We start from the raw sequence: 15,990 nt of genomic DNA on the forward strand, positions 1-15,990 counted from the left end.
ATCCTACTATGGACATGAATGTCTGTGAATGCCTTTAGGTGACAGATGAATTTCATCACTAAGTGCGAGACAAGCACTCTGCTCATTGGAGGCATTAAGTAGCTTGAAGAAAATCCATGCTTGGTTTCCAGAGAAAGGATTCTGAATTATTTAACCTTTGGTCTGTCCACAGTACTAATATATTAGAAGTTTATAGTCTTTCACTTTCATGTATGGGTATCACATAAAATGTTCTCAGTTCAAAAATTTACTATAATGTGTAAACAGTAACAAATCAGGTAGCAGCATTCTTTGTATATATGTGTGTCACACTTCAGTGCCTGTTCTTGTAGATTCACACTACAGATTTATAATTAAATGCTGATACAATGAAAAACATTACCCACAGTATAAACTCTGTTGGATATCATTTGATATTACATTCACTAAGATAAGTTATTACTTTGTTTTCTCTCTTCAATTATGTCTGTGAATGCTTAATTTACTCAAATGATTATTATTTGACACCTCCAAGGAGTGTCCAAAGACTTATCGAGGGAAAGCACCTACTCTATACCTCTCCGTCTCCACCACTCGACCTCATCCACCCATCATCACCAACTGCATCATCTACACCAACGCCATCTACTGTCCACCATTACCACTAGTATTTATACATACAATCACAAATATCCATGCCCACAGCGGGATTTGAACCTGCAACCTTTTGGCTGGCTGAAGAGTGGATACGCTAACCACTCGGCCAACCATCCGGCAAAAATACTAGCAACCACCCTGAAGCTTCCGGTTTCTTTTTTAAATCATAGGACTTGTAAATGCGTCAAGCAGTTTCCTCCATCAGCTGGAATTATCCATCATCAGTGGCCAATTATAACTCACCCTTGATTTTACTTAACGAAAAAATAAGTTAAAAAGTTTCGCATATACCTCGCACATTTTTGTTAGCTAACAAGCTAACAAAAATGTGCAGTGGAGTGGATGAGATATCCCTTATCCACTCCACCAAAGACCAGCCACTTCCCCTAGACCTACCTGGGGTATACCAGGTCCCTTGCAGTTCCAAACAAGCAGGACAGCCAATATCAGAATATCCAAAGACTACATCTGGTTTCACCAATACAACCACTCAGGGTTTACTGACCATGCACTAGATACATATCACAGACTACGCTGGAAGAAAGTCACTTTACTACACTGCAGCAAATATAAGTATGAAAGATTATTCCTGGAATCAGCCTCAGCTCTAAAAAACTTCCCAAACCTCAACAAATTTGGGTGTATGAGACTGCCCCAAATTTGGGAAGCTTGCATCCTATGAACATCAGCCAAGACAATTTAGCCTGCTAGAGGGCACATATAGGACTCAAGGACCAACTCCAGTTGCCTTCTTCAGCCTCATTTGCATGCAGGCACATACCATAGTTTTATGTTCCCAGAAGATAACAATGCCGAAATATAAGAAGGTATTGATTAAAGTTTTTTAATTAATATTTTAGTATACGTTGTCATTTCCTGAAAAAGTTGAAGTCATATAAAGATCTTTACTATGAAAGTTAATGTTCGGTAGTTGCAATTCCTGCCAGCCTGGGTGGCCAAGTGTACCCACTCGCCAACTAGCAAGTCATGGGTTCGAATCCCGTAAAAGCCTGTTCTGGATCAGCTTGAGTTTATAAGACTTCTTTTTTCAGGAAAAAAAAAAACAAAAAAATCACTTCAATTTCAGTAATAATATAAAGCTGGTTCCAACACAGGATTTTTACAATTTCATTTCACCAGAAAACTCTGACAACTAATGGTACCACTAAAGATTTTAACAAAAAAAATTCAGTATAAGATTTGATTTTATCTGCAAGTTCTGATAATAACACACAAATCCAACAGCAATTAGCAATAACCACAATACATAATATTGAAAAAAAATTAATCTTTAAGTTTTGATTTCTAATGATGATGGAAAAAAAAAAAAAAGGACGATACAAACAAGGTAATACATAATCAGTTCTAGCAGGAGATGTATTTCATCACTCTGCTTACTGGAGGTCTGAAGTAGCTTGGAGAAAAAAGTTCTGTTTGGCTTCTAGAATTTCCAGATAATTTAGCCTTAGCCTATTCTTCTTGTAGATGGGATTCACATACAAAAAACTTCACACTTCCTGCAAACTAAATTTCACAAAAATTTGCTGCATTTCACCTGGGCAAACATTTTATCATTTGCTTCCTGAGGAGAAAATACAAAGGCTGGCTGAGTCACATTATTATTATGAACATTTGACCTCCATGGAGTCAGAGAGAGACTCATCATGGGAGATACACTATTGCACACAATGCTCATCCAACCATGCTTTAAACTGATTCAATGTGTCTACATCCACAACACATTCAGGCAATGCATTCCACTCACCAACCACTCTTCATGCAAAGAACCAACTCCTCACTCCTCTGTTCACACCCTCCTTATATAGTTTCCAGTGATGACCTCTTATTCCTCCCCCCCACACACACTCCCATTCTGTGAAAAATTTCTTCCATGTCAACCTGATAACAACCCCTGACTAGCTTATATGTCTCAATCATATCCCTCTCTCTTTCTCCTATTCATGAAGTTTTGCAACTTACATTCTCTCAATATGTCCTCATACTCCGCATTCCAAAGACCACTGACTACCTTTGTGAATCTTTCTCTGGACCCTTTCCAACATATACTCATCACCATGAAAACCCGGTGACCAAATCTGTGCACAATAATCCATATGAGGCCTGATCAAGGCTATTACAATGGAATCATAACCTCTATTTCTGCATATAAGAGTCCTCCACATCATTGCAACATGAAATAAATAATTTTGTTCTTTCTTTGGAATCTAATATCGCTGGCTACAGCTTGTGGTAACGGGTAGAGACTTTTTTCAATTCCACACATAACATCCACTTTAGGAATGTAATATGGAGTGATTGAAAAGTTAAAACCTTTCTTTAGGATATCTGATTCATGTTTGGAAAGGCAGTGATTCGACATGTTGAAAATCACTTTATTATCTGGGAGGCATTTTTGTGTCTGGTATTTTTTCATATAAAGTTCTTCAAATTTTCTAATTTGTTTGACTTTATTTAACTGGAAACTTTTTTCGTAGCTCCGTTCTATCATGTGGTCTATATTATTCCAGGTCATGTAATCTAGACTATTAGAAATGTCATCAAAATAATTGTGGTAATTAACATCACTTATATTTAATTTGTACCTGATGTGTTGGATTCTTTCTCTGAGTAGTGCCAATGAAGTCCTTTGGTAAATTCTTTTGGCTTGTATGGATTGAATATGTCCTTTGATGATAAGGAATTTAGGAATGATAGAGCTTTTTACATCCCTACACCTTTTTAGGAATGTTAAGTGGTTCAGTAGCTTGGAAAAATGAAAGAAAAGTACGGTGTCTAGAAAAGGAAAAATACCTTTCTGCATTTTTCCTTTTCTAGGCACCGTACTTTGCGTTTCATTAGACTATTTAACTTATACATATTTTTGGCCAACGATATTAGATTCCAAAGCACTATTATCCTGGCAACAGCACAACAACCAAAACTTAATTTGTTCTTTCTTTTAGAGAAATCGATTATTTGCATTCTACCTTGTATCAACAGACAGAAATATGTGGCCTTATAATCAAATAAATATTACCTTTGCCTTGTGTTTTCATGTAAATAATTCATATAATTTTGTTGGTCTACTATTGCATCCAGTCTCGTATGATATAGTTTTTATCAAATTAGTTTGGTGAATTGCTTTTAATAATTAACTAAACAGAAGGTGACCTGCTTTAAATAATGTAACTAAATGGAAGCTCTTCAGGTTTTCTTTTATTCAAAACAAAACAAACCAACTAGATTTCAATTAAATGCCTCATCAATAAATAATAGTTACTGAGATCCATGATTTTATTTTATAATCTCTCATTACCCAAAATACTCTAAAGGTTCTATGGGAGAGGGCAAAAAAATGCAACATCCACCACAATATGATATAACAAAAATACTCTAAACACTGGTACAAATATATATAGCAACATAGCACCAGTGTAATAAATAATGTGTCAAAAATGCATGTACTAATATTTATATGAAACAGTGAACATAACAATGAGTGAAAATTTCTAAAGAATATGTTGAAGCCTGAATCTACATTACGATCTACAAACTGAAAAGAAAAAAAAAAAAAAAGTTATCAAAGAAAAAATAAACAAGATTATAAATTCTTGTCAAATATAATTTACTTTCCTTTCCAGTGAAAAATATTGTTAACTAGATCTCTAGAGTGCTGTGACATCCAGCTGACTCTCACTATAGTAAACACCATTATAACAAACTTGCTCATAAAAACTTGCTCACCAAAAACTTCCAACAAGCTGCAACAGGCACGATGTGTTAATGGAAATTCACTATAGCAAATTATCAACTGCAAATTATCCATTGAGATAGCATTTGGCTACTTGTATAAGGATATATGACTTCTGACAGTGGGTTAGTTCTCAAGATCTCAACAGGTCTAATTCTCACCGATAAGACTTCAATAACGACTGGAAGAATCAGGCTGGGTAGTGACCCTTCTCATAATGCACCTGAGAAGGTAGTTTCTGCATATTATGGAAACTTGATATAAAAACTTCACATACAGATAACCTAGTCATGAAGAATCATGCAAACTTTTACTTTTGAATACTGGGATAAAACAAGGATAAAAACAAGAATATAGATTCTTGTTACTTTCCTTCCCAGCAAAAAAAATTTGCTACAATTATTTACTGATGTTGCAAAACTGAATTTAGTGCATCACAATTTAAGCAGAATAAGGATCATCTTACCATTCTCACTCGTATTGAAAGCATCAGGAAACCCATGGAACGAAATTATTGGTTGCAGGGAAACACTTCAAGACCAAGAATACTTAAGTCATATATCTGCCTGCAGAATATGAAGCACAGTCTAATATATGGATGGAAATTTTCTTGCATTGGTTCCATCTTATCTTTACACCTGCAATGAGGAAAAGTTAAAGAGATGAGAACCAGAAAACACTCAAATCATCCTTCTTGACAAGTGCAGAGTTTATCCTTCTGAATGTCACATTTCTGACATGACCTATGCATCAAGAATAATTTAAAACCTAATATCCATCCATGAGAGAGAGAGAGAGAGAGAGAGAGAGAGAGAGAGAGAGAGAAGGGGGGGGGGGGTGGCTTCCCGAATCAGTTTATCTACTCTTAAGGCACGATTAACATGTTCACTGCCACGCTACTCGGGCATAGTTTGTTACCGTACGCCAAGCAATTTCACTTCTTCAAGGTCAGTACGGGGTAATCTTGTTGCCAGTGGTAATCTACATAAGAGTACATTCGTAGTTGGCTTGTGAGGCTCATATACCATCTACGAGTATACACACGGAGCTGCTAGCTCCGCATGCCAAGCATTTTCGCTTCTTCAAGGTCAGTACGGGTAATCTTGTTGCTGGTGGTAAGCGTCATACGAATATATTTGTAGTTGGTTTGTGATGTCATATACCAACTACGAGTATACCCGTAGTTGGCAGCGAATGTGTTAATGACTTCCAATCACAGTACACCACACAAGATGCAATTTTTGATATTTTTGCAGGGAATGCAGTGATGAAGCAAACCTTAAGATTTTGGAGAAAATTATAGTCACTGCCTATGCCTAAGTTTACTAAACAAAGAAAATTAAAAGATTCAGTGTTAAGAAATAAACTGGACTTAACAGAGATTACTAAAGTACAGAAGCAAGCTAAACCTACACACTTGCTTAATAATCTAACAAACTGAAGTAGGAAAATGTGTTAGCACAGATACAAACAATGACTCTCTGCATTTGCTATAATGGATTCTGAAGAATCTACTAAAGAGAAAATTTATGGGCTAATGCAAGTAAACTTTCATTAAATATGCTTAGCAGTATTCTGCTTTTTCACCTCAAGTAAAGACACTGTGTGCAATGCAGAACAACTTTCTAAAAAGGAGAGAAGCTAGGTGATATGAATAAAAAGTAATAAATGTTCAGTTACATTATATAAATAAGAAATTGTGATGTTAATTACAGCATTTTTAATAATACATGTTTAGATTTTACTTGTATCATATGTCTGCAGCATATACTGATTTCAATATGATATACTTTAAAATCTGACTATCTAGGCACCTGCAATGATCCAATCTCTGGCAGACAAAGCTTTCGTATAATGTATGAAAATTCATGCAGGTGAGTCTTTTGGGTGGAGATAAACAAGCTGCTTCTACAAACACAGTTTCTGTCAAGAAACTAAGACAAATAGTCAGCTACTGGAAAACAACTTCAACAGAATTAGGAAAAGTGGTAGAGAGGTATTATAGAAATACAGAGATGACCAAGAAAAAGTGAGATACTTTTAAATAATTACTACAAAGTGTTTTTTAAAGAATACTAATCAGGGGTATTATAGAAATACGGAGATGACCAAGAAAAAGTGAGATACTTTTAAATAATCACTAGAAAGTGTTTTTTAAAGAATACTAATCAGACATTGGGAAATGGAATTTGAATGAGAAATAGTTTCAACTTTAGTCATGTTAGAAAATTTTTAAATGGGAAACTGAACAATTCAACTTATTTGTGCTTGTGGTTCCACTGATGATTTGAATATTGAGGAGATAGAGAAATACTCTAAGCCATTAGAAAAGCAAACAAAAATAAATAAAGCTGCAGAATCCCAAACTTACTGAAATTTCAGGAAAAGAGCAGGGATATATCTACCCTATAGATATAAAATGATAAGCCTTTTTATGTAGCATTTTTTGTCTGGCTTCTTAATATAACATCTATTTAATAGTAATTAATAATAATAATAATTTGGTGTGTGTAGTGTAATTATTTTTATACAAAAAATTTGAGGAAAATAATACTTTTTTTTAAATAGAAAAATATTAAATGTTGCACTATTTTTATATAATATTAATAGAAAAATATTAAACGTTGTGCTATTTTTATAGATATATAAGACAAAGCTAATATTGAACAAAAATGACTGTTTTCAAGTCTTAGCAAGTAGTGCAACATGAGGGTAACTCGGAAGTAATGCAAGAAGGAGCAACTCGCGGCAAAGGTGGAGCAAGTTCTGAGCATCTGATCCAAAAATAACCAGCTTACCAGCCCGGAACTGGGAGGGTTGGGTGTCGTAGGCACCAGGGGGTTCAATACCCCCCCCCTTTTGAGTCTTCAAAATTCAAGGAGAACTAGCCCCTACCAGTCCAGAACTCAGGGTTGAGAGTCACAGGCAGAACCCCTCTTTCGAGTCATCAAAATTCAAGAACCGGCCTACCGCCCGGAACACGGGGGGGGAATAGCCTCCCACCAATATATATATAAATAGCAGTTAAATACTTGCTATGCCCTGGATGTGGACTAGTTGCTAACACCATATTCCAGCATAACAAATGGATGAATGGAGGATAATGAATGTATAAGGAAGTCTTCTTAAATCCTATTATGTTGCTGCTGAGAGTAATACTTTAGAGTAAGACTGATTATGGATAAGACTTACATATCTGAAATAGGAAGTGATTACCATATAGTACTGCATATACTAAAATTACTCTTTTAATGAAATTGCAAATCTGTAAAAAAAAAAAAAATTATAAAGAATTAAAGTCAAACAGATTGTATACTTTAATCTGATGTTTACATTTTTAAACATTATTGAAATGAAAGTGAAAGAATGGAAATAACCAAATTTTAGAGATTTGGTGGAAAAATCTGAAGAAAGCAATCGTAGATGCAACCAAGGCAAGAAGGAAATGATGAAATTGTCTGTAAAGATAGAAATTAGAACTATAGTTGACTCAAAAAGCAATAAGGAAAAGAAATATAAATTCCCCTAGTAAAACAGTATGTATCTTTATAGAACATAGAGAAAAATGTTCAAGTAAGTTATATATAAAACTAAATAAAAATGGGGCAGGGGGATGTTCAAGAGACAACTTGAACAGTGAGTGGCCAGCCACTCTCCATTAATGGTTACAAGCTTGAATCCCACCAATAGCATGTATATTCATGACTATCTTAAGATGGCAGATGAATTATATCACCTGCTATGAGACAAATGGCATGCTTATTGGGGGCATGTCTTGAAAAAGTTCAGAGTTCCATTCTTAAGCAAGTTTCCCAGATTATCTTAAATCTTAACTTGAAAACTCTAAACAAAAGCTGCATAGGTGCAATGCTACAGTACAACAAATTCAATACCACAAACAAATTATTTAAAAAATTTGTTATAGTGTTAAAAAACACTATAACAAATTATTCCAGTAGTCCCTACAAGTTGAGAGCACATTATTATTATTATTCCATGAACATCTCAATTGAACATGAAAAATCCATATGCTGTGGTACCTCTCTTAGGACTCGCTGACAAAGCATTTACAACAGACTCTAGCAGCCTATTCCATTCATTCACCACTCTCCAAGCATAAAATCTAGTCATTACACCCTTGCAAACCACACTCTTTCTCAATTTCTACAGATGAACCCTTGTTCTGTCACTGCCCCCCCTCAGCCAAGTTCTGAAATATTTCCTCTGCATCAATCCTATAAAACTGGTAACTTAAATATTTCTACCATATCTCCAACTATCAACTAACATTTGCAACCTACAGATCCTCAAGCTATTGTCACAGAGTGCACTCCACAGACCACTTAACATTTTGGTCCCCCATTTCTGGATTTTCTCCATAACTTCATCACCAAGAAACAGAGTTGACCAGACCTAAGCATAGTAATCTAGATGCGACCATATCAAGGCCTTATAAAGAGGAATGATAACTTCTTTAACTCTCCATACAAAATTTCACTGCATCCAGAGAGTGTTTTAAACCCAGTTTATTCCACATAAGTGCATCATCACTACTGCTGAGCAATGCAAACTCAGGATTTCTTTAATTTGGAGTTAAATAGGTAACAGGTCATTTTCTGTTTGAAAAGTTACTTTATCTATAAGTTAAAAAATTCTAAACTGCAGCTGGTTGATAACCACAATGAAAATAAAACATTTATAATGCTTTCTATTGATATGTATAATAGTAAAATGCTTCAAATGAGTACTGAACCTTCCATGAACATATCCTTAACAAGAACTGTAAAGAAACAATTTATCTGTATTTTCTGCTAGCAATAAAGTAAATAACAGCTATGATGTAGAGAACAAAGACACCACTGCAGTAGTCATAAATTTTGTTGCAGCTGTTAAGTTGGTATAGCAGTTAGCTAATTAATTACAGCTTTACATTGTAGCCATTACTTGCTTTAGTGATAGCAAAAATAAAGATATTTCTTTAAGGTTTTGGTTAAGGATGTGTTCATTTTCTGCCTCTCCTCAGGCAGAATAATGCAGGCTAGCTGTTCATTACTGGTGTCCCCTGAATGACTGAAGTGTTTAGGTTAGTTTTGATTTCAATGGTACAAATTGCACATATTTCATTCATTAAGATTTCAGTGACATTTATTTATGCTAATGTAACATTTTAAAATTTAAATATTAATTCTATATTTTCATTTTTATACTTTCACTCTCTTCTGGTTCTCCTTTATATATATCTATCCCATTATTGTTTGTATTTGTATACTTTTCATATCAGTTTGTGTTCTTTATTTATGATTCCTGCTAATTCTTTTGTGCTGTTATCAGTATGATTTTTCTGCCATTTCCATTGTATTCTGACCTCAGCTATCTACTGTTTTCTCCCCAAATTTACCAACTCTTCAAGAAGATCATCATGTTGTCTTGGATATTCATTAGCTTTTCCCACCATCTCTCCCAAACAACAAAATTGTTGGGGTCCAAATTCTGTATGCTATTGCATGATGGTTTATCTCAACTTATACTCCTCATCCAATTAATTTTTGTTTATTGTTCTGCTATAGATAAAAAAACATTTGCTTTCATCCACATATTTTCAGATGACTCAATATGCATTTGATTTAGCTTCTGGCAATACAAAAGCCAAAAACATATTTTGATTCTTCTTTTAATTGAAATGATATAATATCATATATGAAATTGCCGTATAACTAGTTTAATCTTTCTTTTGTTTTCTGGCTTCAATACAAAACACTAATAAACTTTACATAGCACTTCCTATAACATTACTTCCAAAAGCTACATTTTGAGATAATTGTTTTCATTAGTCAATCAGTGCAAACATCATGTAGAGCAAGTCCACCTCCCCCTCTGATACATTGTGACTTTTCAAATTTCTTGCCATGCCAATGCAGAATGGCATGGTGGATTAAGTTAAAAATATATGTATCTGTGTTCAGTAAATGAAAATTTCAAGATATGAATTATGTCATTCAGTTTGCAATGGTGAGCTTAAAATAGCACTGATTCTATGGGACTAAAGCTGGGACTTTATGTAGTTCATCGTTTTGTTATAGTGGTTTGCTATGATGCACATATATCTATTGTATATGCATATAAAATGTAATTTACTTAAAATATTTCTGGTTTATCCAAAACAACCATTACTTTTAAGCACCACCTTTCTAATATCAATTCCTCAAAAACACTAATAAACTTTACATAGCACTTCCTATAACATTACTTCCAAAAGCTACATTTTGAGATAATGGTTTTCATTAGTCAATCAGTGCAAACATCATGTAGAGCATAGCACTTCCTATAACATTTACTTTAGCAAATGTTCAAATAATATAAAGGCCTGAACTTTTCAAAATGGAAACTATACAGAAACCAATAAGTTCAGAATTCTCATAAATTGATATCAATATAATAACTGCAGTTAAATGCTGCATATGCTGTCAATAGTGACACTTCCAAATGATAAAGTGAGAAAATTGAATATTTTTATAGTAGCCACTTGGAATACTGAGAACTCCATAAAACAAAGTAAAAAACAAATTAACTTTATCTACAGTCAACTATCACTATATTAAGCTATATTATACAAACAAAAAAAAAATATTTTGTCATTGCTATGTGTTATCTGTCCAGTTTGTTTTGTGGAAAAATGCAATTTCCAGTAGGAAAAATTCTATCACCTCCACACAAGATCCCCAATGACAGAAATCTTGTATAGAGGCATAAGTTTGTTATGTTGAATGAGTTTGTATAATGACAATCTGATGTAGTGAGAGGTGACTGTATAAACTTTCAATTTTGCTTCATATTATTAGCCAAATCAGATGCCTGAAATGTCTTGAAACAGTAAAATGTTTGGTTTCTGTTGCAATGGAAACTGTTCAGTCATTAAACCTTCTACAGTACTAAATATACAACAGATTTATAACCCTTGTGGGTATAATTCACATAAAGCTTTATCAACATTCATGTAGGAATTAGTTTATGGCTAAAATCAGATATCCAGTTCTAAAGTAGGTGTTTTCTGCTGAATTACTGAAGTTAAAGCATAAAATATAAAAATAAATAAATAAAATAAAAATAGGAAACACATACCAACATTTATTAGACAAAATGGCATATTAGAAAGGTAAGTATATATGTGTAAATATTACTATTATTATTAAGAGAAACATCCAGGGAGTCAGAGACTCATCGAGGGAGGCCACATACTACACACACCAGCCATCATACTTATTCTTGAATTCATTCACACTGCTTACACCCACAACATCCAATGGCAATCCATTCCAATCACGCATTACCCTCTGAGAAAAAAATCTAGCCCTCACACCCTTCATTATCAGCTTCCAAGGATGCCCTCTTGTTCCCCCCCCCCACCCTCCATAAATTGAAAAATTCCATCAATTGAAATCCTGTATGACCCTTTCAGAAGTTTGTAAGTATCAATATATCACCCCTCTTTCTCCTGTTTGCTAGTGTCTGCAGTCTACAAATTCTCAGTCTGTCTTCATAATCAGTATTCCACAACATTTTTAACACTCCTTTGTACTCTCTCCAATATATCAGAATCACAACGGAAACCAGGAGACCACAAGAGTCCAAGTGAGGTCTTATGAAGGCCTTGTAAAGAGGCAAAATAACATCCTTATCTTTATATGTGAACATTCGTTTCAGCATTGCAATTATCTTTTGAGTTGTATTTGCAATCTTTGCCACATGGCCCCTAAACTTCAACTTCCTATCTATTAACACTCCAAGATCACAAGCCTCATCAGTTTCTTCTAGCCTAATCCCACCAATATAATACGACATTGGATATCTAATCATGCTGAAGTGAATGACTTTAAATAAATATGAAATTTTAAAACCATAATTGTTGCCACAGCACTTGGGCTCCACAGCAAAGTATCAATTACTATAACTGCAAGTGCTACAGAGGTTGTTAAAAAAGAATACTTAACTAAACCAATTAACAGATATTTCATTTTTAGTATCTTAAGATATTGTCAATATACATAACTCAAAGTATACCCTGATGATGCACTGCATGTATACTGGGTTCAAACTATAAAAAAAAATATTAGGAACTTGGGGGGGGGGGGGGGGGGCAGACACTTTAATTTCCCAAATTTAAGGAATAAAAAATTGAATGTAATTAAGATTCTAGACAAGAATATTAAGACTCTTAGAGACAATGCAGTTTCCCAGATTTAAGGAACAAAAAGTTCATTGATATAATTAAGATTCAGAGAGTGTAATAAGACTCTTAGAGCCTTCTTTGAGTAAATTTTCAAATTTAAAAAGACTCTCTGATGAAGCAATTTGGAATTATTCCAAAGAATTCTATGGCCCCAGGGTCAACTCTATCTCTATGCTAGGCCAATTAAGACTTAAGGTTTTATCAGTCAAATATAACTTATATTTAGAGATCTGTTTGACTGAAATAGGACTAATTATTCCAAATGACAATGGGTAAGTCTGTCTTAAAGGGGGGCGAGGGGGGGGCAACACAGTTTAACAGCTTCCAATTCAATTTCTTTACATCAATTTGTTGGCATTGTTTTATAATTAATTCCTTGGTAGTGAGCCAGAATTTAGTTTTTATTAACTAATAAACAGAGATAAAAACCATTTCACCAAAAATACAATCAAGTACTTGTTATCTGCTTAAATTGGAAAGGCAACTTTCCTCTATGGAACTTCAACTAATCATTAGATCAAGAATCAGCACCTTTCCTTATACAACATACCTGCAATATTTGAAATGTCTTGAGATCTATCATTCATTACAAAAAATGGCCTATACCTTCATCAGTATCATATGCCATGAACTGACAAAGACAAAAAAAGAACAGTAGTGCTCTTCACTACAAAGCAAGATCAATGAAAAAAACTTTTTGCTAGCTCAACAGATGATGTGTGGTGTTGCAAAACAGAAAACTATATTTGATTTTTTTTGTCTACTTTATATTTCTACATTATTTTTATGACTGAATACACTGCCACAGCCCACTGTTATCAGGTGACTGATTAAATGCATATATAAATATAAAATTTCAAGCTATATGTGTGTGTGTGAGAAAGAGGGAAGAGAGAGAGAGAAGCCACAGTTGGCTCTAACTATGGTGCACCCTAAAGGAGCAATTTGTTTTAGTGGAAAGTGTACTATGATGAACCCTAAAGGAGCAATTTGTTTTAGTGTAAAGTGTAAAGTACTACAGGCAATTTCTTTTCAAAACATCATTTCTGCTTTCAGACATTTTGGTAGCTGGTTATATATATTATAAGATTGCTATAATGAAGTTGATAATGGCTTTTCAAGTTAAGAAAAAAAAATCATACATAAAAAGTTTTGTCAAGACTGTTAAAAGTATGACTGAAGAATAGTGAAATGCCAAAAACTAAGTTTTTTATTTATTCATTTATTTTTTCAATTATATAACCTTAACAGGTTATACAGTATATATAATTGGCTTATTGAAGTTATAAATGAAAGCTAAATTATAATTATTATTCACACACAAAATAAAGCAATTTTTTTAAAAAAAAAAAAGATATTTAGGTGGTGGTGGTTTTTTTCCACATTGCAAGTTTGCTAATATTTACAGTTAATTCCACATGAGACTTTACTTAGCAAACATATGTGGTTTACTTATAACTGATTTAAACTATACCATATGCACAAATATATAACAGCATATCAACAAATGTAATATACCTTACCAACCTTACTATATTGATTATTTTTTCTACACTGAAGTATTTATTTTACTGATGATCAGTATAAATCTAAAACTAATTCACTGACTGTATTTGAATCTGGATACCTAAACTTGGCATTTCATAATATATTTCAGTGTACTACTAACTTGTAGTTTAAGGTAACACACTTTTAAAAGCATACACTTCAAAAGTGTATGGTTTTAAATATACTTTTAAAGATTAGTTTTATGATTACACACATCCTCATTGGCTGATTTGGACAGATTTTATAGTGTCATCAAGAGTTTCACATTAAGATGAATGCTTTTACATCTGTGTACAATGAAGCAATTAATGAAATAAGGTATATGGAATGAATACAGAATATGTTGGAGTACAGTAAGAGTGAAGTAACTTCTTTGGAAAAACCACTATTCACTTGATAAACCAAGTAATGCTATATTATGAAATGTATTCACACTTTGGCTATTTTTCTGTTAAATTAGCATATTAAAACTGAACTTTCAAAAATAAATACAGTATTTTAATTTCAATACTGTAGAAAGTTATTAAAGTAAGTTTTAGGACAAAATATTTTAATTCAATTAACAGACAAAAAAACAACTTCATCTAAGCAATTTTAATTATTTACTGATTTTTTTTTCTCCATAATAATGACAAGAAACTAGTGAGTGTAGCTTTCTTGTACATCAGCATTTCAATTTGATATTTTTGAAACAGTATTTAATAAATAAAATTAATAGCAAAATAATATATATATATATATATTATCGGTAAAGGAGGCAAAAAATTAACTCCAATATATTTGCAAAAAATTTTTCTATGATATAGTTAATTTCATTGTAAAATATTTGTATCAGTTTATTTTCCGTTCTGAGTCATCTAATGGTCACACTATACAAGTTCTGTTGTGTTTTATAATATACTATGAAAAATATTAATGCAAAAATGGAGAAATTTGATGCTGATAACACATCACATGAATTATATAATTTTCTTAACATTTTTTTAAAAGTTATTAGGATTTACTTTCAGCTTTGTCTTCAGATTGCCTGGGAGGTGGATGAAATTTTTCTCTTATAGTGTCATTGTAGCCTTCTCGATTTCTTGCTATTTCAATTGCATAAAACTGTATCCTTGGAACTGAAAAATTGAAATTAAAATAATAAAAATTAGAAAATATTGACACTTGTGTAGCATCTACCAAAAAAAAAAAAAAAAAAGGCAAATTAATTTATTTTAGAAATGGCTTATTAATTTTAAAAAATGCAACTAGCAAAAATAATTTGCTTGGTATGTTGCATGGAGTTCATCAAGCACAAGGATCTAATATGAAAATTCCCACTCATTCAGAACAGTAATTGTTTCTCACTGTAGTGTTTCAATATATCTGATAATGCATATAAGTCATTCATGAACATTGCTCAACACTTTCCATGGAAAATATATGAATAAGTTTATTAAACTATTTTAAAGTTTTTATAATATGACTTAAAAAGGCAGCTCCAATACTGATATAGGAATTTTCAGACCAATTAGTATATCTAGGGGCAGAAAAGTTACTGAAAAAGTTGTTCAAAGACAGAATGCAGGAATGGGTGGATAAGAATATGATACTGTGTATGTGTGTGTGGGAGGGGGGGGGGGGCTTTGTGAAGGGTAGGTCATGCCTTAGTAACGTACTCACATTTGATAAACATGATGGTCAAGATGGATAATGGTAATGGCTACACAATGATACTGCTGGATTTTGAAAAGGCATCTCATATGATACCCATGGAACTCTGTTACAAAAATTTGAACAAATAGGGGATGGATGTGGATATGAGGGTCTCAATGGATAGACACTGCAA

The 15,990-nt window shown here is 33.2% G+C and overlaps 1 protein-coding gene across 1 annotated transcript in view; it reads right to left on the minus strand.

Moving 5' to 3' along the window:
• The window catches only part of LOC150106414 (DALR anticodon-binding domain-containing protein 3-like), a 285,462-nt gene that overhangs the window by 173,401 nt on the left and 96,071 nt on the right, over positions 1–15,990 (minus strand). The window contains exon 6 of the mRNA XM_090392991.1: positions 15,167–15,280. Coding sequence (XP_090249117.1) covers positions 15,167–15,280 — 114 coding nt within the window. The remainder of the gene's footprint in view (positions 1–15,166; positions 15,281–15,990) is intronic.

Source organism: Typopeltis vanoorti, chromosome 5, assembly GCF_054136105.1.
Source record: "Typopeltis vanoorti isolate ZY-2024b chromosome 5, IOZ_Tvanoo_1.0, whole genome shotgun sequence".
NCBI classification, from domain to species: domain Eukaryota; kingdom Metazoa; phylum Arthropoda; class Arachnida; order Uropygi; family Thelyphonidae; genus Typopeltis; species Typopeltis vanoorti.